This window comes from Salvelinus fontinalis, chromosome 17 (assembly GCF_029448725.1).
Source record: "Salvelinus fontinalis isolate EN_2023a chromosome 17, ASM2944872v1, whole genome shotgun sequence".
Lineage (NCBI taxonomy): Eukaryota > Metazoa > Chordata > Actinopteri > Salmoniformes > Salmonidae > Salvelinus > Salvelinus fontinalis.
This window is the reverse complement of record NC_074681.1, coordinates 26,425,433-26,447,918: the sequence shown is the minus strand read 5'-3', so window position 1 is coordinate 26,447,918 and position 22,486 is coordinate 26,425,433. Positions and strand designations below refer to the sequence as shown.

The window sequence follows — 22,486 nt, the reverse complement described above, 5'->3', positions numbered from 1 at the left end:
TCAATTCAAAATAGAAAACTTTATTTGTAAGTATTCAAGTTGATTGATACAATGTCCTTCAAGAATGATTTCTTCATTTGAAATATATATCTAAACTGGTCCGGTCATCGGCAGCAGAGATGCATGTAAAACTATAGTTCGTCACTCTGGAATTTGGTGCCTTTACAGTGATCTGGAAATGAAATATAGACAAAAATGAATCCGCCATCTTGTCAGATGGCCTATTGAACATAACTATCAATTATTGCAGACATCCAGTAGAAGACACACCATTTACTGCAATGACACCTGCCAAAAAAACGAATTACATCATATTGAAAACATACGAGAGATAGGAGCTGTGGTTTCTTTCTGATGATGAATTCCATATAACCTTGATACTCAAATAGCAGCGAAGAGGCCAAATCCATCCTGACTTTCTTCACATAGCACATCTAAACTATCGGCCTACGACCGCGATCTTGTTGAACAAAAATGGCCCTTTACCTTCTCTAATGGAGTACTAGTTTCATATAGGTTCACAACATCATCCTCTGAGATGTTAAATTGTTAAATAAACTGTTTCAGCTCAGGAATAGTACTTGGCCGATTGCACTGCTGTTTCAGAACCATCACTTAACAGGGTTGGAACAAAATGGTGGATGAAAGATGTCAGTTACGTAAGGGAGAAATCATGACAATACAAATAGAGCTGTAATAAAGGTAGTTAGTGTCTGGATGTATACATTTTCATATTCTGTTTTCAGATGCATAATAAACAAAGGTGGTCATGTTTGTATTCCCTGGTAGCTACACGGTACTCTTCTAAACATGTTTGGGGTCGCACAATCAAAAAACAGCAACATTAAAACATTCAGATCACCAAATTTAGTATGTTGTAGGGCATCTGTCCGCTATTCTTTACAAATCAAAGCTCTTCAAAGCCCAAACACCCAGATACAGTGATTATTTGTTCATACAAAAAAAGAGTGATTAGTCATTTTAATAAACTATAAAAACAAATCAAAACCTAATGCTGTCATCTATACTCCATTTGGGTAATGATGTGTGTGATAACATAGTTCTAGGTAGTATCATTTGGGTAATGATGTGTGATAGCATAGTTCTAGGTAGTATCATTTGGGTAATGATGTGTGATAGCATAGTTCTAGGTAGTATCATTTGGGTAATGATGTGAGTGATAACATAGTTCTAGGTAGTATCATTTGGGTAATGATGTGAGTGATAACATAGTTCTAGGTAGTATCATTTGGGTAATGATGTGAATGATAACATAGCTCTAGGTAGTATCATTTGGGTAATGATGTGAGTAATAACATAGTTCTAGGTAGTATCATTTGGGTAATGATGTGAATGATAACATAGCTCTAGGTAGTATCATTTGGGTAATGATGTGAGTAATAACATAGTTCTAGGTAGTATCATTTGGGTAATGATGTCAGTAATAACATAGCTCTAGGTAGTATCATTTGGTTAATGATGTGAGTGATAACATAGTTCTAGGTAGTATCATTTGGTTAATGATGTGAATGATAACATAGCTCTAGGTAGTATCATTTGGGTAATGATGTGAGTGATAACATAGTTCTAGGTAGTATCATTTGGGTAATGATGTGAGTGATAGCATAGTTCTAGGTAGTATCATTTGGGTAATGATGTGAGTAATAACATAGTTCTAGGTAGTATCATTTGGGTAATGATGTGAGTATTAACATAGTTCTAGGTAGTATCATTTGGGTAATGATGTGAGTAATAACATAGTTCTAGGTAGTATCATTTGGGTAATGATGTGAGTAATAACATAGTTCTAGGTAGTATCATTTGGGTAATGATGTGAGTAATAACATAGTTCTAGGTAGTATCTATGCAGTAAGGGGCAAACAGGAGGCCTGGTCAGAGAGAAACCACAACATGTCTGAAACATACCTGATACTTCATTGCATAACTTGTCGACCACATGGTCTGTCTCTTTGGCAAAGAGAGAGATGATATAATCTTCAAACTCCTCCACAATGCTTTCACACTGTAACAGAGGAAAGGGGATAGGTTGCCACTCGACAGACAGCAAAAACAGGTCCTCCGCACATGAGAGATTCACAAGCATGTAGTTTCACACAATAGTGGGCATGGCCGTGAGGCAGACTGCCATTTTTCCTCTCGCCTTGCCGTTCAGCCATCTTGGAAGACTCATGTAACCTAGATAGGCAACACGATTGTTGGCGATTCCACACACACACACACACACACACACACACACACACACACACACACACACACACACACACACACACACACACACACACACACACACACACACCTTAGCGCATTATACGATTTCTTACTTGTGATGCCTAACTTGATCTTAAATATGCGGAAATTACGTGTAAGACCGCAATATAATTGTAAATTAACAAAGGAAAATGCGTTATTGCCTGCATTTTGGGTTAGAATACAGTACACCCCTGGCACCAAAATGACAAACTTCAAAACTGAATGTCACACTGTAATAACTGTTTAAAAAAAATACAATAATGAAAAATACAAATGCAAGCTTTAATACACATGTTTTCAGATTTCTTGTTATAATTTAAATTAATGGCTTTCTATATTACAGACTATGATGCATGCAATATATCTTAATTAGAAAGGTCATAAGTAAAGTGGAGAAACAATATCAATGTACGTTTTAATGTTACGGGCACAACTATCAAGAATGTAAATGGATTTTCAAATAATATCAAGCTGTGATATCAAAGGCCAAGGTATAACATTGACTTCTGTGCTTTAAATTACATCAAAGTTTCATCCTGGCTAACAAAACATAATAAGCAGTTTCCCTCTGCTACCAATATCTCTATTAAACCTTGAAATACTTCATTAATAGGTAAAAAAAAAGACTTGGAAATGCAGAACATAGGAAAAAAATTCACGTGAACTTTGAAGTATGTACAGCATGAGTGAAAATAAATGAATAAATATGTGAGTAAATTAATAAATTATTGCCACACTTACCACAAATTGTAGGGCATTGGATCCCTCTGGGCCGTCAAACTTGAAATTGTTAAAATCAGGAAAATCCCCAGCATCAGAACTTCTTGGAGCAAATCTTTTGTATTGCTTTATCTTGGTGTCTGGGTCCACATGAAGAGCATAGTCACTCATGCTACCACAAACTCCATCCAGAAGCTCACTCAAGTTGGCCTCAGACCTAGCAAGAGGGACCTGGTGGATAAAAATATAAAAATAAATAAAAATTAATAAAAATTAAACTTAACCGAGTTTGATTCCAGTTCTATGAAGTTGCTTGGGATCCGGCCGGGTCATGTTGGTGACCCCTAACCTCCATTCCCATCACACAAACAACCCCTACTTCCCCTATGCTGGAACTATGACATTTAACCTGTAGAAGTATACCCCTTCCCCTTGGAAACAGGACAACACATGCAATGGTGTCTAGACAGGTCAAGGTGCACTATGCTCCCGCCCCCGTGGCCTCCCCGGAAGGAGAGAGGGGAAAGGGTGACGGGGGGCAGGGGCAGTGAAAGGGCCAGGGAGGGGGGCTGAGTTAAGGAGCAGGGGGAGGCCTAAACAGCAGCCAAGTGCAGGGTAAACAGTTCAGTCTCATCCTTTGGTCCCTTTTGGCGGTTCATCTCCTCCACCCTCCAATGATCAAAGCAGGAAGTTTTCCTTGTCAATCCCGGTCAAAAGGTGCTGGGCAAGGGGAAGGGGGGGCATATTGCAGATGAACTGGATTTTGTGCAATGTAGATATATCCCTGACCCTATTGTCCCCTTTCAGCCTCAGTATGGACCCTTCCGGACCCACTGATTACATTATAGAAGCATTTTCCCCCTCCTCTTTTTTTTATATCTGACTCGTAGTGACACAAAGGGGCTTCCGTGGCTCACTGCCATCTGCTCACAAATAAGATAAAAAGGTTTCAGGAAACTGCCTGAACCTTGGTACACATTTCTCTCCTTTTTCAATGTACAGAGAGCTAAGTAGTTAACATTGAGGATGGTCTATCAACAAAAAAAATGGTTTGACTACTTCAACATTAATGTTTAACTTATAACTAATAAGTCACTTCAAAACAAAAAGTGGAATATCAACCATAGCAGCAATTTTTAGCTAAAATTGTAAACCAAAAATTGAGCTATTCTGATTATTATTACATTTTATTACACCATAGGTGTATTTCTATGAATATGTATGATGAGATCTTGACTTGATTGGTCAGAAAAATCTGCCTTAAATATTTTTACGTTTTTTAAAAACACCAAAAATGTCCAGCATGAAAAAGTCCAACGTCAAGCCAAATCCTTATCATGCAATCCTGAAAATGGTGTGGAATTAAATTCCTTCCTTACCAGTCTGAGGGGTTTGAAAGGGACCTGTCAATCACACATTTCCTGAAGAATGAGGAGGGGACTAGGCAGACCTTGCAGAGAAAAGGCTTCTCAGGGATGCTATCCTCCATTGAATTCCCATTGGAAAACCAGCCATTATTGGAAAGGGGCTTTCAATTTCTGGTGTGAATAATATGGACCAATGAAAACACACAAATTCATAAAAACTAGAACCTATTAATGCCACCATTTATAACAATGTGTAATATTGTTACAGTCTTCAGAAAAGGAAATATTTGCATAAACACACAGACAAACGATTGCTGCAGTATTTACCTTTATCGTGACAATACAGAAATGTAATTTAATGAAGAGTGACAGACATTTGTTTTCATGGTCCAACCAGAAACATTGAAAGCCATTCGTTGAAAATGAATACATTTATGAAATACAATCTATATACGAATATAAAAACATAAGACATGAACAACTTCCATTAACTTATTCATCTAAGTTCAATGTCTTTGGCTTAATGATTCATTGTTGTAGGTTTAACTTTGTGGTGTGACTGGTGTCAACCTTCCTTCAGGGAGCCCTGCTGCTTTCTGAGGAGAGCAAAGGAGACTTAAGACCAGCAAATCTCCTATGATGGCATCTAAGCTTGAACACCCCTCCCTCCTTGATTCAGACAGGGTCAAAAGCCAGTGGGGTGGGGTGGGGGAGGGTTTCTTGGATTTATGCTCAGAAGTCAAAACAAGCCAGTGATTAGTGCAAAAGGTACACTTCCATAGGGCAGTAAGTACAGAAGTTGATCAAAAGGTACACTTCCATAGGGCAGTAAGTACAGAAGTTGATCAAAAGGTACACTTCCATAGGGCAGTAAGTACAGAAGTTGATCAAAAGGTACACTTCCATAGGGCAGTAAGTACAGAAGTTGATCAAAAGGTACACTTCCATAGGGCAGTAAGTACAGAAGTTGATCAAAAGGTACACTTCCATAGGGCAGTAAGTACAGAAGTTGATCAAAAGGTACACTTCCATAGGGCAGTAAGTACAGAGGTTGATCAAAAGGTACACTTCCATAGGGCAGTAAGTATAGAAGTTGATCAAAAGGTACACTTCCATAGGGCAGTAAGTACAGAAGTTGATCAAAAGGTACACTTCCATAGGGCAGTAAGTACAGAGGTTGATCAAAAGGTACACTTCCATAGGGCAGTAAGTACAGAAGTTGATCAAAAGGTACACTTCCATAGGGCAGTAAGTACAGAGGTTGATCAAAAGGTACACTTCCATAGGGCAGTAAGTACAGAAGTTGATCAAAAGAGTTGATGTTGGTCATTTCACGTAAAAGTCAGTGTGCTTACCGTTCAGAGCACTGTAAAACCAGGTACATAATTCAATACTTAACTCTTCTCTTACTAGTATTCATTTTGATTTAGTAATTATAGTGGAGCTATATCATTGCATTCATACTCTCTCTCTACTAACAACAACAGGGGTATTGCAGAGGCACACCCCCACAGCTTGAGGGCAAACAAAATGGAATATGAACAAGACTCACAGGAGTATAGAAACTGTAATTAGCATTTATTTCCAAATTAACCCTATTTTAGGCAACACTTAATGAGAGTCTGTGAATATGACATACACACCTGATCCATAGACAGCATAATAAACAGGAAGGACGGAGACTAACTGATGGCAAAAAAACTATTCTCATGTAGCAAGAGCACCCTCCAGGAAACCTACAGCACCCGATGTCACAAGAAGGCCAAAAAGATCATCAAGGACAACGACCACCCGAGCCACTGCCTGTTCACCCTGCTACCATCCAGAAGGCGAAGTCAGTACAGGTGCATCAAAGCTGGGACCGAGAGATTGAAAAACAGCTTCTGACTCAAGGCCGTCAGACTGTTAAACAGCCATCACTAACACAAAGAGGCTGCTGCCTACATGCAGGCTTGAAATCATTGGCCACTTTAATAAATGGATCACTAGTCACTTTAATAATGTTTACATATCTTGCATTACTCATCTCATATGTATATACTGTATTTTATACCATCTATTGCATCTTGCCTATGCCGCTCTGCCATTGCTCTTCCATATACACTGCTCAGAAAAATAAAGGGAACACTTAAACAACACAATGTAACTCCAAGTCAATCACACTTCTGTGAAATCAAACTGTCCACTTAGGATGGGTCTGCTCAAACGGTCTGAAACAGACTCCATGAGGGTGGTATGAGGGCCCGACGTCCACGGGTGGGGGTTGTGCTTACAGCCCAACACCGTGCAGGACGTTTGGCATTTGCCAGAGAACACCAAGATTGGCAAATTCGCCACTGGCGCCCTGTGCTCTTCACAGATGAAAGCAGGTTCACACGCACATGTGACAAACGTGACAGAGTCTGGAGACGCCGTGGAGAACGTTCTTCTGCCTGCAACATTCTCCAGCATGACCGGTTTGGCGGTGGGTCAGTCATGGTGTGGGGTGGCATTTCTTTGGGGAGCCGCACAGCCCTCCATGTGCTCGCCAGAGGTAGCCTGACTGCCATTAGGTACCGAGATGAGATCCTCAGACCCCTTGTGAGACCATATGCTGGTGCGGTTGGCCCTGGGTTCCTCCTAATGCAAGACAATGCTAGACCTCATGTGGCTGGAGTGTGTCAGCAGTTCCTGCAAGAGGAAGGCATTGATGCTATGGACTGGCCCGCCCGTTCCCCAGACCTGAATCCAATTGAGCACATCTGGGACATCATGTCTCGCTCCATCCACCAACGACACGTTGCACCACAGACTGTCCAGGAGTTGGCGGATGCTTTAGTCCAGGTCTGGGAGGAGATCCCTCAGGAGACCATCCGCCACCTCATCAGGAGCATGCCCAGGCGTTGTAGGGAGGTCATACAGGCACGTGGAGGCCACACACACCACTGAGCTTCATTTTGACTTGTTTTAAGGACATTACATCAAAGTTGGATCAGCCTGTAGTGTGGTTTTCCACTTTAATTTTGAGTGTGACTCCAAATCCAGACCTCCATGGGTTGATAAATTTGATTTCCATCGATAATTTTTGTGTGATTTTGTTGTCAGCACATTCAACTATGTAAAGAAAAAAGTATTTAATAAGAATATTTCATTCATTCAGATCTAGGATGTGTTATTTTAGTGTTCCCTTTATTTTTTGAGCAGTGTATTTATATGTATATATTCTTATTCCATCCCTTTACTTAGATTTGTGTGTATTAGCTAGTTGTTGTGGAATTGTTAGATTACATGTTAGATATTGCTGCACTGTCGGATCTAGAAGCACAAGCATTTCGCTATACTCGCAATAACATCTGCTAACCATGTGTAGGTGACCAATAGAATTTGATTTGATTTGCAAAGAGAAGGTAAAGACGATACTTCAAGAAAAAACGATTCCAACTCTATAATGTTTGGTATACTATGCCTATGGAATGTTTGCTTGAACTCAAATCTATATGAATGAGAGATAATTAGAGTTGTCATATTAGGAGATATAATATCAGAATCCCTTTTACTTGAAAGTGAACTTGAAATGGCCACGGGGGAGAGGAAAAGCCACAAACAGCCTAGCTAAATGAACAGCATGTTACTAGCTATCAATTACCATCAAAAGGGGATTAACCCCTGAGATCAATAGGGGAGCTGACCAGCTAATGACAGTCCCTGGACACTAGTGATAGGACACTGGAACACTACCAGGTCTGACCTCTTCACACCACAACAATGCTTGGTTCGAAAAATGGGGAAATACAGTGGTTTGAATATTCCAGAGGGAAATACAGTGGTTTGAATATTCCAGAGGGAAATACAGTGGTTTGAATATTCCAGAGGGAAATACAGTGGTTTGAATATTCCAGAGGGAAATACAGTGGTTTGAATATTCCAGAGGGAAATACAGTGGTTTGAATATTCCAGAGGGAAATACAGGTGAAACAGTAATAAAGTGGGTACCAATGCTTACAACCACCCAAACTGAAATGAAGTTACATACTGATATTTCTTTTCTTCTGCCGGGATGTTTCACAATACACTAAATTCCATTTCTCAAGGTATGAGATCCAGGAAACCAGGAACTACTATGAACCCACTAGACCTAGGCTTTGTAAAGTATTTTAAGTATGAATATGCATTCTTCAATGTATGAATGATGCATCGATCTCTTAATCCATAAATCATCAAATATTTTTTTGCAAGAAAGTTCAATTGATAGCTTTATGTGTACTATGAGATGTTTGATCCAGTGGAGCGCACTTTGGAATAATTTCCTACTTTTGCAACATGATTTTACTGTGGTAGCTACCTTTTTATCAGTCAGGCTCCCATCAGGGTTGAGTCTGAAGCCTCCCACATGGATAGTCTTCTTCGGATCAATCTGACTGATTGAATAATTGAGCTCATCAACAATAGCCCTGCATGCTAAAAGAAACAGACATAGATTAGAACAATCCACAGCACTCATTTACAATAAAATAAGTATTTATAGATCCATATTATGCCCACAGCTAGCGAAAAGCAAAAGTAAAACGGCAATAAAATTATTTCTACTGAAATAAGCTTGATAGAAAACATGTGATAATACAGGGTGCACACTAGAAATAAAAGTAAATAAGTAATTATGTATACAGAACTGTTGATAAGAAAACATATATAACTCATAATACACTATATACACAAAAGTATGTGTACACCCCTTCAAATTAGTCGATTCGGCTATTTCAGCCACACCCATTGCTGACAGGTGTATAAAATCGATCACACAGCCATGCAAACTCTGAAGACAAACATTGTCAGTAGAATGGCCTTACTGAAGAGCTCAGTGACTTTTGACATGGCACAGTCATAGGATGCCACCTTTTCAACAAGTCAGTTTGTCAAATTTCTGCCCTGCTAGAGATGCTCCTGTCAACTATAAGTGCTGTTATTGTGAAGTGGATAAGTCTAGGAGCAACAACAGCTCAGCCATGAAGTGGGAGGCCTCACAAGCTCACAGAACAGGACCGCCGAGTGCTGAAGTGGGTAGTGCATAGAAATCGTCAGTCCTCGGTTGCAACACTCACTACTGAGTTCCAAACTTCCTCTGAAAGCAACGTCAGCTCAAAACTGTTAGACAGGAGCTTCATGAAATGGGTTTCCATGGTCGAGCGGCCGCACACAAGCCTAAGATCACCATGCACCATGCCAAGCTTTGGCTGGAGTGGTGTAAAGCTCGCCGCCATTGGAATCTGGAGCAGTGGAAACAGGTTCTCTGGAGGGATGAATCACGCTTCACCATCTGGCAGTCCGACGGACGAATCTGGGTTTGGCGAATGCCAGGAGAACGCTACCTGCCCCAATGCATAGTGTCAACTGTAAAGTTTGGAGGAATAATGGTCTGGGGCTGTTTTTCGTGGTTCAGGCTAGAGTCCTTAGTTCCAGTAAAGGGAAATCCACAGCATAAAATTACATTCTAGACGATTCTTTGTGGCAACAGTTTGGGGAAGGCCCTTTCCTGTTTCAGCATGACAATCCCCACATGCACAAAGCGAGATCCATACAGAAATCGTTCGTCGAGATCGGTGTAGAAAAACTTGTCTGGCCTGCACAGAGCCCTGACCTCAACCCCGTAGAACACCTTTGGGATGAATTGGAATGCCGACTGCGAGCCAGGCCTAATCGGGCAACATCAGTGCCCGACCTCACGAATGCTCTTGTGGCTGAATGGAAGCAAGTCCCCGCAGCAATGTTCCAACATATAGTGGAAAGGCTTCCCAGAAGAGTGAAGGCTGTTATAGCAACAAAGGGGGGACCAACTTCATGTTAATGCCCATGATTTTGGAATGAGATGTACGACAAGCAGGTGTCCACATACTTTTGATCATGTCGTGTATATATATATTTTTTTATATATACATTCAAAGGTTTTTCTTTATTTTTATGATTTTATACATTGTAGAATAATAGTGAAGACATCAAAACTATGAAATAACACATCTGGAATCATGTAGTAACCAAAAAAGTGTTAAAGAAATGAAAATATATTTTAGATTTTAGATTCTTCAAAGTAGCCACCCTTTGCCTTGATATTTTCATTTGTTTAACACTTTTTGGGTTACTACATGATTCCAGATTTCATCATTTAAATGTCTTCACTATTATTCTACAATGTAGAAAATAGTAAAAAATAAAGAAATCCCTTGAATGAGTAGGTGTGTGTCCAGACTAGTACTGTATATATATATATATAAAACGGTGTGTATAGACAGTATGGACAATATATGAATAGAAAAGGTGTGAAGAGCAGTAGTTATATAGGATGAGCCATGACTAGAACACAGTATATACAATGCCTTCAGAAAGTATTCCACATTTTGTTGTGTTGAAGCCTGAATTCAAAATAGATTAAATATTTATTTTTTCATCCATCTACACACAATACTCCATAATGACAAAGGGAAAATGTTTTTAGAAATTTTCGCAAATTTATTGAAAATGAAATACAGAAATATCTCATTTACATAAGTATTCACACCCATGACTCAATACATGTTAGAATTAAAGCTGTGAGTATTTCTGGGTAAGTCTCTAAGAGCTTTCCACAACAGGATTGTATAATATTTGGCCATTATTCTTTTTAAAATTCTTCAAGCTCTTTCAAACTGGTTGTTGGTCATTGCTTGACAACCATTGTCAAGTCTTGCCATAGATTTTTAAGCATATTTAAGTCAAAACTTTAACTCTGCGCCTGTCTTGATAAAGAACTCCAGTGTAGATTTGGCAGTGTATTTTAATATTATTGTCCTGCTGAAAGGTGAATTCATCTCCCAGTGTCTGATGGAAAGCAGACTGAACCAGGTTTTTCTTTTTATCCTTAAAAACTCCCCAGTCCTTAACTATTACAGGCATACCCATAACATGATGCAGCCACCACTATGCTTAAAAATATGGAGAGTGGTACTCAGCGATGTGTTGTATTGAATTTGCCCAAAACATACCACTTTGTATTCAGGACAAAAAGTTAATTGCTTTGCCACATTTATTCCAGTATTACTTTAGTGCCTTGTTGCAAACAGGATGCATGTTTTGGAATATTTGTATTCTGTACAGGCATCCTTCTTTTCACTCTGTCAATTAGGTTATTATTGTGGAGTAACTACAATGTTGTTGATCCATCCTCTGTTTTATCCTATCACAGCCATTCAACTCTGTAACTGTTTTAAAGTCAGCATTGGCTTCATGGTGAAATCCCTAAGCGGTTCCCTTCCTCTCCAGCAACTGACTTAAGAAGGAAGCATGTATCTTTGTAGTGACTGGGTGTATTGATACACCATCCAAAGGGTAATTAATAACTTCACCAAGCTCAAAGAGATATTCAATATCTGCTTTTTCTTTAACACATCCACCAATGGCTGCCCTTCTTTCCAAGGACTTGGAAAACATCCCTGGTCTTTCAGATCTAATAAAGTACATTTTTATTTGTTACATGCGCCGAATACAACATGTGCAGACCTTACCGTGAAATGCTTACTTACAAGCCCTTAACCAACAATGCAGTTCAAGAAATAGAGTTAAGAAAACGTAAAAAATAACAATAACAAGGCTATATACAGGTTAGTCGATGTAATTTGTACATGTAGGTAGGGGTAAAGTGACTATGCATAGATAATAAACAGTGAGTAGAGGCAGTGGGTGGTGGAGGGGGGTGTAAATGTAAATAGCCCGGGTGGCAATTTCATTAATTGTTCAGCAGTCTTATGGCTTGGGGGTAGAAGTTGTTAAGGAGCCTTTTGGACCTGGACTTGGAGCTGCGGTACCATGTGCCGTGCGGTAGCAGAGAGAACAGTCTATGACTTGGGTGACTGGAGTCTCACAATTTTTTGGGTCTTCCTCTGACGTGGTGTCCTGGATGGCAGGAAGCTTGGCCACAGTGATGTACTGGGCCGTACGTACTACCCTCTGTAGTGCCTTACGGTTGGATGCCGAGCAGTTGCCAAATCAGGCGGTGATGGAACCGGTCAGGATGCTCTTGGTGGTTCAGCAGTAGAACTTTTTGTGGATCTGGGGACCCATGCCAAATCTTTTCAGTCTCCTGAGGGGGAAATGGTGTTGTCATGACCTCATCACGACTGTCTTGGTTTGTTTGGACCATGATAGTTTGTTGGTGATGTGGACACCAAGGAACATGAAACTCTCGACCCGCTCCACTGCAGCCCCATCGATGTTAATAATGGGGGCCTGTTCGGCCCTCCTTTTACAGTAGTCCATGATCAGCTCCTTTGTCTTTCTCACATTGAGGGAGAGGTTGTTGTCCTGGCACCACACTGCCATGTTTCTGACCTCCTCCCTTTGGCTGTCTCATCTTTGTCGTGATCAGGCCTACCACTGTTGTGTCGTCAGCAAACTTAATGTTGGTGTTGAAGTTGTGCTTGGCCACACAGTTGTGGGTGAACAGGGAGTACAGGAGGGGACTAAGCACACACCCCTGAGGGGCCCCAGTGTTGAGGATCAGCGTGGCAGATGTGTTGTTGTCTACCCTTACCACCTGGGGAGGCGGCCCGTCCTTAGCTTAGTGATGAGCTTTGTGGGCACTATGGCGTTCAACGCTAATCTGTAGTCAATGAACAGCATTCTCACATAGGGCAGTGTGGAGTGCAATTGAGATTGCGTCATCTGTGGATCTGTTGGGACAGTATGCGAATTGGAGTGGGTCTAGGGTTTCCGGGATGATGGTGTTGATGTGAGCCTTGAACAGGCAGGCTACCTTCACTTTCTTGGGCACAGGGCCTATGGTGGTCTGTTTGAAACATGTAGGTATTACAGTTGGTGTTGAAGTTGTGCTTGGCCACACAGTTGTGGGTGAACAGGGAGTACAGGAGGGGACTAAGCACACACCCCTGAGGGGCCCCAGTGTTGAGGATCAGCGTGGCAGATGTGTTGTTGTCTACCCTTACCACCTGGGGAGGCGGCCCGTCCTTAGCTTAGTGATGAGCTTTGTGGGCACTATGGCGTTCAACGCTAATCTGTAGTCAATGAACAGCATTCTCACATAGGGCAGTGTGGAGTGCAATTGAGATTGCGTCATCTGTGGATCTGTTGGGACAGTATGCGAATTGGAGTGGGTCTAGGGTTTCCGGGATGATGGTGTTGATGTGAGCCTTGAACAGGCAGGCTACCTTCACTTTCTTGGGCACAGGGCCTATGGTGGTCTGTTTGAAACATGTAGGTATTACAGACTCGGTCAGGGATAGGTTGTAAATATCAGTGAAGACACTTGCCAGTTGGTCCACGCATGCTCTGAGTATAGACGGTAATCCGTCTGGCCCCGCAGCCTTGTGAATGATGACATGTTTAAAGGTCTAATTCACATCGGCTACGGAGAGCGTGATCACACAGTCGTCTGGAACAGCTTGTGCTCTCATGCATGCTTCAGTTAGCTAGCCTTGAAGCAAGCTTAAAAGGCATTTAGCTCGTCTGGTAGGCTCTCGTCACTGGGCAACTCACTGCTGGGTTTCCCTTTGTAGTTCGTAATAGTTTGCAAGCCCTGCCACATCTAACGAGCGTCAGAGCCAGTGTAGTAGTATTCAATCTTAGTCCTATATTGACGCTTTGCCTGTTTGATGGTTCATCTGAGGGCATAGTGGAATTTCTTATAAGCGTCCGGATTAGTGTCCCGCTCCGTGCAGCCGGCAGCTCTAGCCTTTAGCTCGGTATGGAGGTTTCCTGTAATCCATGGCTTCTGGTTGGGATATGTACGTATGGTCACTGTAGGGATGATGTCGCCGATGCACTTACTGATGTAGCCGGTGATTGAGGTGGTATACTCCTCAAAGCCATTGGATAAATCCCAGAACATATCCCAGTATGGACTAGCAAGACAGTCCTGTAGCATAGCATCCACGTTATCTGACCACTTCTGTATTGAGCGAGTCACTGGTACTTCCTGCTTTAGTTTTTGAATGTAAGCAAGAATCAGGAGGATATAATTATGGTCAGATTTGCCAAATGGAGGGCGAGGGAGACCTTTGTATGCGCCTGTGTGTGGAGTAACAGCGGTCTAGAGTTTTTTCCCTCTGGTTGCACATGTGACATGCTGGTAGAAATTAGGTAAAACAGATTTAAGTTTGCCTGCATTAAAGTCCCCGGCCACTAAGAGCAATGCTTCTGGATGTGCATTTTCTTGTTTGTTTATGGCCTTATACAGCTCGTTAAGTGCGGTCTTAGTGCCAGCATCGGTTTGTGGTGGTAAAAAAAGATGGCTACAAATAATATAGATGAAAACTCTCTTGGTAGAAAGTGTGGTCTACAGCTTATCATGAGGTACTCTACCTCAGGCGAGCAATACCTCGAGACTTCTTTAATATTAAACATTGCATACCAGCTGTCATTGACAAATAGACACACCCCCACCCTTTGTCTTACCAGAAGTAGCTGCTCTGTCCTGCCGATGCGCGGAAAACCCAGCCAGCTCTATATTCTCTGTGTGGTCGTTCAGCCACGACTCGGTGAAACATAAGATATTACAGTTTTTAATGTCTTGTTGGTAGGATAGTCTCGATCATAGATCATCCAGTTTATTTTCCAGTGATTGCAGGTTGGCCAATAGAACGGATGGTAAAGGCGGTTTACCCACTTGCCGATGAATTCTCACAAGGCACCCGACCTCCGCCCCCTGTATTTCCATCTTTTCTTCAAGTGAATGATGGGGATTTGGGCCTGGTCTCGGGGAAGCAGTATATCCTTTGCATCGGACTCATTCAAGAAAAAATCTTTGGCCAGTTCGAGGTGAGTAATTGCTGTTCTGATGTCCAGAAGCTCTTTTCGGTCATAAGAACGGTAGCAGCAACATTATGTACAAAATAGGTTACAAACAATGCGAAAAAACTAACAAAATAGCATAGTTGGTTAGGAACCCGTAAAACGGCAGATATCCCCTTCTGCGCCATTGTCTTTGTGGTTGAATCTGTGTTTGAAATGAACTGCTCGATTGAGGGACCTTACAGATAATTGTAAGTGTGGGGTACAGAGATGAGGTTGTCATTAAAAAATCATGTTAAACACTATTATTGCACACAGAGGGAATCCGTGCAACTTACTGTGTGACTTGCTAAGCATATTTTTACTCTTGAACTTACTTAGGCTTGCCATAACAAAGGGGTTGAATATTTATTGGCTCAAGACATTTAAGCTTTTCATTTTTAATTCACTTTTAAAAACAAAAAAATACATAATTCCATTTAGAAATTATAGGGTATTGTGTGGAGGCCAGTGACAAAAATTCTCAATTGAATCCATTTTAAATTCAGGCTGTAAAACAACATGATTAGGAAAAAGTCAAGGTGTGTGAATACTTTCTGAAGGCACTGTACATATAAAGTGGGTAAAACAGTATGTAAACATTACTCAAGTGACCAGTGGTCAATGACTCTATGTACATAGGGCAGCAGTCTCTAAGGGGCAGGGTGGAGTACCGGGTGGTAGCCGGCTAGTAACAGTGACTAAGGTTCCGGGCAGGGCAGGGTGGTGACTGTTTAACAGTCTGATGGCCTGGAGATAGAGGCTGTTTATCAGTACCTCGGTCACAGCTTTGATTCTTTAATGCATTGGTAGCTTGAGAAGTGTTACATAGTCATGCAAGGATGGATGACTCCAAGGTTTGGTAAGACTGCAGTGTTGGGTTCAAAGAAAGAACATGGTGCTCCAATTAAATGTGATGAGCTGCCTTTTACCAAGTTTAACTTGCCTTTTTAAAAACATAATTGCTAAAACTATGTAATAGCTGGAAAATGTTAATTATCATGATGACAAAGTTTTCAATAGTGCACCTTTTTTATTTTTAGATAAAGAATATTGTAAATTGTCTTTGTCCTTCTACACGTTTGAAATTCAACATAAATTGTAATGAACACGATGGGAGACAGAGAGTTGGTTTCAAGCGCAGGGTGCAGCAGGTGTTTATTGTAAAGGACCACAGGAGGAGGCAGGTAGCTGGGTCCAGGGGCAGGCAGAAGGTCAAACATAGGGGTCCAAAGGGGCAACAGTACAGGCAGGGAAAAGGCTAGTAACGTAGTCCAGGAGATAAGGCAATAGGTAGTTAACAGGAAATCTGATAGGCTAAAGTACAGGCAGGGGAATAGGCAAAAGGCGTCGTTACTGAGACAGACAAAAACTATCATACACGGGAGGATTAAATTACAGAAAACCAGCGCTTCGAATAGAAACGTGTCACAAAACAAACAATACCTCACAATGATGGGGGCAAAGAACTGAACTAAATAGTGTGTGATAATGACATACAGGTGTGTGAACAGGTGATTAGAATTCAGGTGATTGGGATCTGGAGAGTGAGCTGCGTTCAGGGAATCTATGTGTTTGAGAGTGTGAGCTGGAAAGTGGGCTGGAAAGTGAGCTACGTTCAGGGGATCTACGTGTTTGAGTTGAGGTTGGAAGCAGACGTTACAGAAATATATTTTTTAATCTGCATGCACAAACAATAAGACCTCAAAATCATTTTACTAATATAATGATTGTCCGAAATTGCACAGTAACAAAAAAACTCTTGATAATCAAGAATACAATCAGATATAGAACAGGAAATGCAGGTGGCAGGTGAAATGATAGGAAACAAGCTTACAATACATTAGTTTGCTCGAGTTAAAATATATTATTTTGTGAAAGTTATCACAATACTTCACAACCCTTTGCAAATCTATAGTCTGTATTGACTATCAACAGGGGCTGCATTACATGTAGGCCTAAATCCTGAAAAAAGTATATTGCATAGGTAGAAAAGGACAAAGTGGACAAATAAACATCCCAATTTACCTGAACAATACAGCACCGTGTCTTTTTTCCCTTCAGTAGTTTCGGTTAAGATACTCATTGCCACCAAGGCAATTTGAATAATCCATGGTGCCATATTCGTACCCTGAGGGAAAGAGATATGTATAAAGCAGGCAAGCAAAGCCAATTCATTATTAAAAAAAAAAGAAGGTATTTGCCATTGAGCACCACCCACAGTCTATCTAGCAAGTCATATTCTGAAATCAGGTTGTGAGGCAAATTACTGTAGAAGTAGCCTTACTTTAACACAAAACAACAAGAAAACTGATTTCCACAAACTGTCTAGACATAACAGAATGTGTTGAGCTCCAAGAAGTTACATCATCTGTACAGAGCTAGAGTGAAACTGGTTTTAACATGGGCCATAAAACTCAGTGCCTCTTCACAAGTTTATGGGGGGTTGGCCCTCCACAAGGGTATGGGGGGTTGGCCACAAGTCGTGTTATCTTTAGATCAAATATTCAAACAGAACTTAGTCTACAACTTCACTGTGGTATTGATAAATAGTGAAAGGAAGTGTAACACAAACCGGTGTTAGAGGTCCTTGAGGTTAGTGGTCCTTGAGGTTAGTGGTCCTTGAGGTGCCCCTTGGTCTAGCAAAAAGTTAAGAGTGTAGTGAATGATGAATCTTTGCAGATTCTGTGTAGTCTAGAATAGTGGAGTGTAAATAAACCTTTAAGAGTCCTTTATTCCAGCAAAAATATATATGTTTATGTCTTCGGTGATATATTTTCATTGGATGCTGAAGCTGAACACAGTTTGAATGAGAGAAAACATTATTGTGTTGTTATGGGGTTGATAGCCTAGATACTGTTAAAATGTATATTTAACGGTGGAATTAACAAAATGACGTAGCAGGAGCAGCACAGCAGATATTGCGATGAGCAGGAAGCAAGAATTCGCTCGCACACAGTCACACAAAGTATCGGTGCATGTGCACTTACAATGTGGTAGCTATGGGACCAGAGCCGCCTCTGTCTATACACCGACTACGCACTGCGCGTAGGGCCCTGCAACCGCTAGGGGGCCCCCGACCCAAAAATGTTTAAATCAAAATAAAATGTTGGAACTCAGTCGGGGTCTGAACTTACTGTTAAGAGTGATAAAAGTAAAAATACACAAGGTGCAATTTAGAAATGTGGTAGTGCATCAGCAGTTATCCACTTGTCATGTCAGTCGCTGAGCCCGGTTACATTCACAAAATAATATGATTATGTTGGATAGTCAGATTAACATAATAGTTCGATTGAAACGTTTATACATGCTTTCTAAGATGAACAATTTCCTTAATAATCCTGTTTACATGGACAGATCTGAAATCAGGCTACTGAATGCACTCTGATAAATGCAGAAAATCACCAATCAAAATAAACGTTCTACCACATGTTATTTTTGAGAAGCATATTTGATTCTGAGTTCAGACATTAAAAGTTTGTATGTGAAAACTACTTCCAAGACGCATACATTCAGTTGTTTCGAAATCAAAAGAGGGAGGCTCGCTCGGCTAAAGAGGCTCGCTCGGTGTAAAGAGGGAGGCTCGCTCGGCTGGTGCTAGCACATACACAGATCAAATACACCGCTGGAACACCGATTAAGGTGTTTACATGTTCTAATATTTCGAAAGATTGCTCTGAAAACCAGGTGTTTTAATTGGGGTATGCTTACTTCGATTTTGACCGTACGTTGATTAAGATAAGCAGAGTAATGTGTTTACATGAATATCGCATAATCAGCCTACTGCCATAATCAGTTTATTTATCGAATTATTACTGAGCATGTAAACGTACTTACTGACAGTCACTCAATTTGCCCATGTCAGCTAAAAATGTTGATTGACACTACAATTTGCCTACCGCTCCAACAGATCCACGGAAGATATCGTTTCTATCGGTATTCACATGGCCGTAACACATCTGGACCAGAGGAACACCCTACATGCTATTCATTGACTACAGTTCTGCATTCAACACCATTGTTCCCTCCAAGGTTGACAACAAGCTCAGAGCCCTGGGTCTGGACACCACCCTTAGCAAATGGATCCTGAACTTCCTGACTGGCAGACCACAAGCTGTGAAGATTGGCAACAACACCTCCTCAACACTGACTCTTAACACAGGGGCCCCCCAGGGGTGTGTCCACTGTACTTCCTGTTCACCCACGACTGCGTAGCTAGGCACGACACCAACTCCATCATCAAGTTTGCTGACGACACCACGTGGGTAGGCCTGATAACCAACAAAGATGAGTCAGCCTATAGGGAGGAGGTAAGTGAACTGGCATTGTGGTGCCAGGACAACCTCTCCCTCAACATCAGAAAAACAAAGGAGTTGATTGTTGACTTCAGAAAGCAGAGGAGGGAACATGTTTCCATCCACATCAACAGGACTGCAGTAGAGAGAGCCAGCAGTTTTAAGATCCTCAGCGTCCACCTCACAGAGGACTTGACATGGACCAACAACACCACCACTCCTGTCAAGACGCCTCAACAGCGTCTGTACTTCCAAGGCGGCTGAAGAAATTTGGCATGCCACCTCGGGTACTCTCCAAATACTATCGCTGCACCATCGAGAGCGTCCTGACTGGTTGCATCATGGCCTGTTATGGAGTGGTGGTGTTGCACAGATGCAAGGGCCTCCAGCGGGTGGTGAAGGCCGCCCAGTACATCACTGGGGCCGTGATCCCACCCATCCAGGACTACTTGAAACGGTGCCTGAGGAAGTCACGCAGCATCATCAAAGACCTTACACACCCCAGCTACAAGCTGTTCACTCCCTTAACATCAGGGAGACGTTATTGGAACATGAGGCCTAATACCAACAGGCTCAGAAACAGTTTCTATCTACAAACCAATCAGACTTCTGAACACTTGAACTGAACTAACCACCTGCTCTGATTCTCCACACCTTAGCACACATGCATTCACTCACGCACACACGCACACAGACATCCCCCCCACACACCTGCTGCTACCAGACTCTTATTATGATTGCTAAATAGTGCACAATTTAAACGGTTGCCCCCCAATACCCCTTCCCAAAACATGTGTAAATATTGGGCTATAAATTGTGCCTTCCTGTACTATACTCATGCTAAAATGTTATGCCTGCAAGGGGGAGCCCCCCAACCAAATATCGCTTAGGGCCCCCAAAACGCTTGAGGCGGCACTGCCCAAGACCAAAACTTTAGAGAAGTTTAGCCTTGCTGTGCTCCAACACTCTTAGTCGTTGTGGAAATAATTGACCCGCTATGCTGTTTACTTTGTGCATCTAGTCATATAACTGACTCTATCTTTAAATCAACTTCCGGTAGATCACTGTTGAAATAAGCAAAGGCATGCAGTATGAAGAAAGCAAGGTAGTGGTGGAAAGAAGGGATTTTGGCAGGAGAAATGCTATAATAGTCTACTATAGGTTGACTGACCTCTACATAGATATTAGTTAAATCTATACCCTCGTTAAAATGCATTGCAAAGAAAAAGTTCAACAAATAATTAATTTTTGATAAAAATCCTGGATGCAAAGCACTGTAAATTGACCACAGCACTGTAAATGTGCCTTTAGACGCCTTGCTCTCATTGACAAACAGAGGATTGTCTGCGTTCTGAATGCATCACTGACGGCGCGTTAAAAGCCGCAAAAACGAAGCCTGTGTGAATACAGCATTCAGCCTAGATAAAGTTGTGGGGCAGCCTATTTTCATGTAGCCTACCCATGTCAAAAACATTATAATGAAAGGCCAAATATGCTACCCTGCCATTTTCTAATAATTACACCAGTCGGGTAGCATAATACTGGATTACAATAGACCCTTGGAACTTACCTGATTCAAAAGTCAGGTGAGTAAGAATTAGGAACTTTTCAGCACGGTAGGCTACAGCAGTGAAGTCGGATTCAGACGCGAGGGACAACGTTGTGAATGCTGACTGTACATAAAACAAACAGCTAAAGTGAAGTTCTCACCTGTTTTGAATGAACCACGATCATATCTACCTTACTGTCAGTGGACAGTGTCTACTTACGTGCTTGTTCCAGGCGTTGCCACGTTCAGCCAGGAAGCAGAACAATGACAGCTATGTGAGCCAATGGTATTGTAAACTCAGCACAGATATCCAATGACTGAACGCTGCCTCGCGGGAACGCTGCCTCATACTGAGAACACCGGGCGTCGAGTTGCTCTGAGGTGCTTTCCAAATCGACAAAATCACCTGCTTTTGAGCTAACAGTAAATTGATTATGCATAGTTAATGAGTGAGTCGACTATATAGACGCTGCGCAAATTTTCTTCATCTTTCCAAGTAGTCCTATCCTGTAACACCCTTCCCAGTCGAACCTTGTGAATAAGCCCAATAACCTAATAATGCAATATGAAGGCTATGCTGATCTCTTTGTTAAATGACCCACATCATGTGGGCGCATTGCTGCAGAAATTTGGACAGAAGTGTAAGCCAATTTGCCAAGCACCACAATAACAATCACACAATTTATACAATGTGTTATAACGGTAGATTACATATCCTTAAACTATATAAACTAACAATTAACAGTTTGTAAACTTCTTATAAAACCTTTAACATTCATCAAACAGGTAATGGTCAATACTGTATCCCTACTTTATTGTATAGTAACCATTGGCGTGCTGGTATAATTTTTCTTGCAGGCTTTTAGGATTACCCTTTCACCCCAGTCCATTCTATTAGAAATGAACAATTAGTCATGTTAGCTTAGCTTAATTGTGGTCCTGTGCTTAAGGAGATTTAATTGCTTGTGTTGATTTATACATAATTGTTTTGCATTCATGGGCAGTGATGAGATCATGGTGCTCATTTTCTATACATGAACAATTTTAGTCTCTTAATTTTGGTGGTTAGTAATTCAAAGTAGTCAAGCACTACTAGCAAACTAGAGGTGTGCTACAGTGACTGTTGGTTTCACATTGTGCCTCCAGCTAGTGACAGGTGGGCCCTTTGAGAGGGGAATTTGACCTGGTTTTCTCACCAGTGACTGCATATTAACCACAGATCACCTTCTCTTATAAAGGGGGAGTGTGTGTACATTGAGAATTTTCAATATAGATGAGACAATGTGATAGATATGATAGAGCTGGTTCTTTGTGCTGAAAGAAAATGGTTTGATCAGTCAATTATTAGTTAAAATAAACATGATTTTGATACAGTATATTTATAGTAATCAATGTGAAGCTTTCTACAGAGCCCCCATAGAATAGATCTTGAAATGCAATTGGACAGTACGTTTTTAAAACCATTCGGCATGTACTGTATATCCTGTAAAATT

At 41.3% G+C, this 22,486-nt stretch overlaps 1 protein-coding gene across 2 annotated transcripts; it reads right to left on the bottom strand.

Moving 5' to 3' along the window:
* Positions 1 to 21,204, bottom strand: LOC129814066 (protein canopy-1-like). 2 transcript variants are annotated; one of them, XM_055866838.1, is made up of 7 exons: positions 21,015 to 21,203; positions 17,725 to 17,788; positions 17,178 to 17,280; positions 8,680 to 8,795; positions 3,013 to 3,222; positions 1,927 to 2,023; positions 1 to 172 (listed from the first exon to the last, which is right to left on the bottom strand). In XM_055866838.1, the coding sequence occupies exons 3-7, from the start codon at positions 17,269 to 17,271 to the stop codon at positions 132 to 134; spliced, it is 558 nt and encodes a 185-aa protein (XP_055722813.1). In that variant the 5' UTR covers positions 17,272 to 17,280; positions 17,725 to 17,788; positions 21,015 to 21,203; the 3' UTR covers positions 1 to 131. The 2 variants fall into 2 exon arrangements, with proteins under 2 accessions (XP_055722813.1, XP_055722814.1); XM_055866839.1 differs by lacking the exon at positions 17,725 to 17,788 and having other exon boundaries at positions 21,015 to 21,204.
* Between the last annotated feature and the right edge of the window lie 1,282 nt (positions 21,205 to 22,486).

Bases quoted from the DNA above. Each gene is read 5' to 3' on its own strand.
- LOC129814066 (XM_055866839.1), bottom strand. From the start codon at position 17,271: ATGGCACCATGGATTATTCAAATTGCCTTGGTGGCAATGAGTATCTTA. The intron at 8,796-17,177 runs GTAAATTGGGAT...TGTTTCTTTTAG, and splicing joins CACGGTGCTGTATTGTTCAG to CATGCAGGGCTATTGTTGAT. The intron at 3,223-8,679 runs GTAGCTACCACA...TTTATCCACCAG, and splicing joins GGAGCCTGACTGATAAAAAG to GTCCCTCTTGCTAGGTCTGA.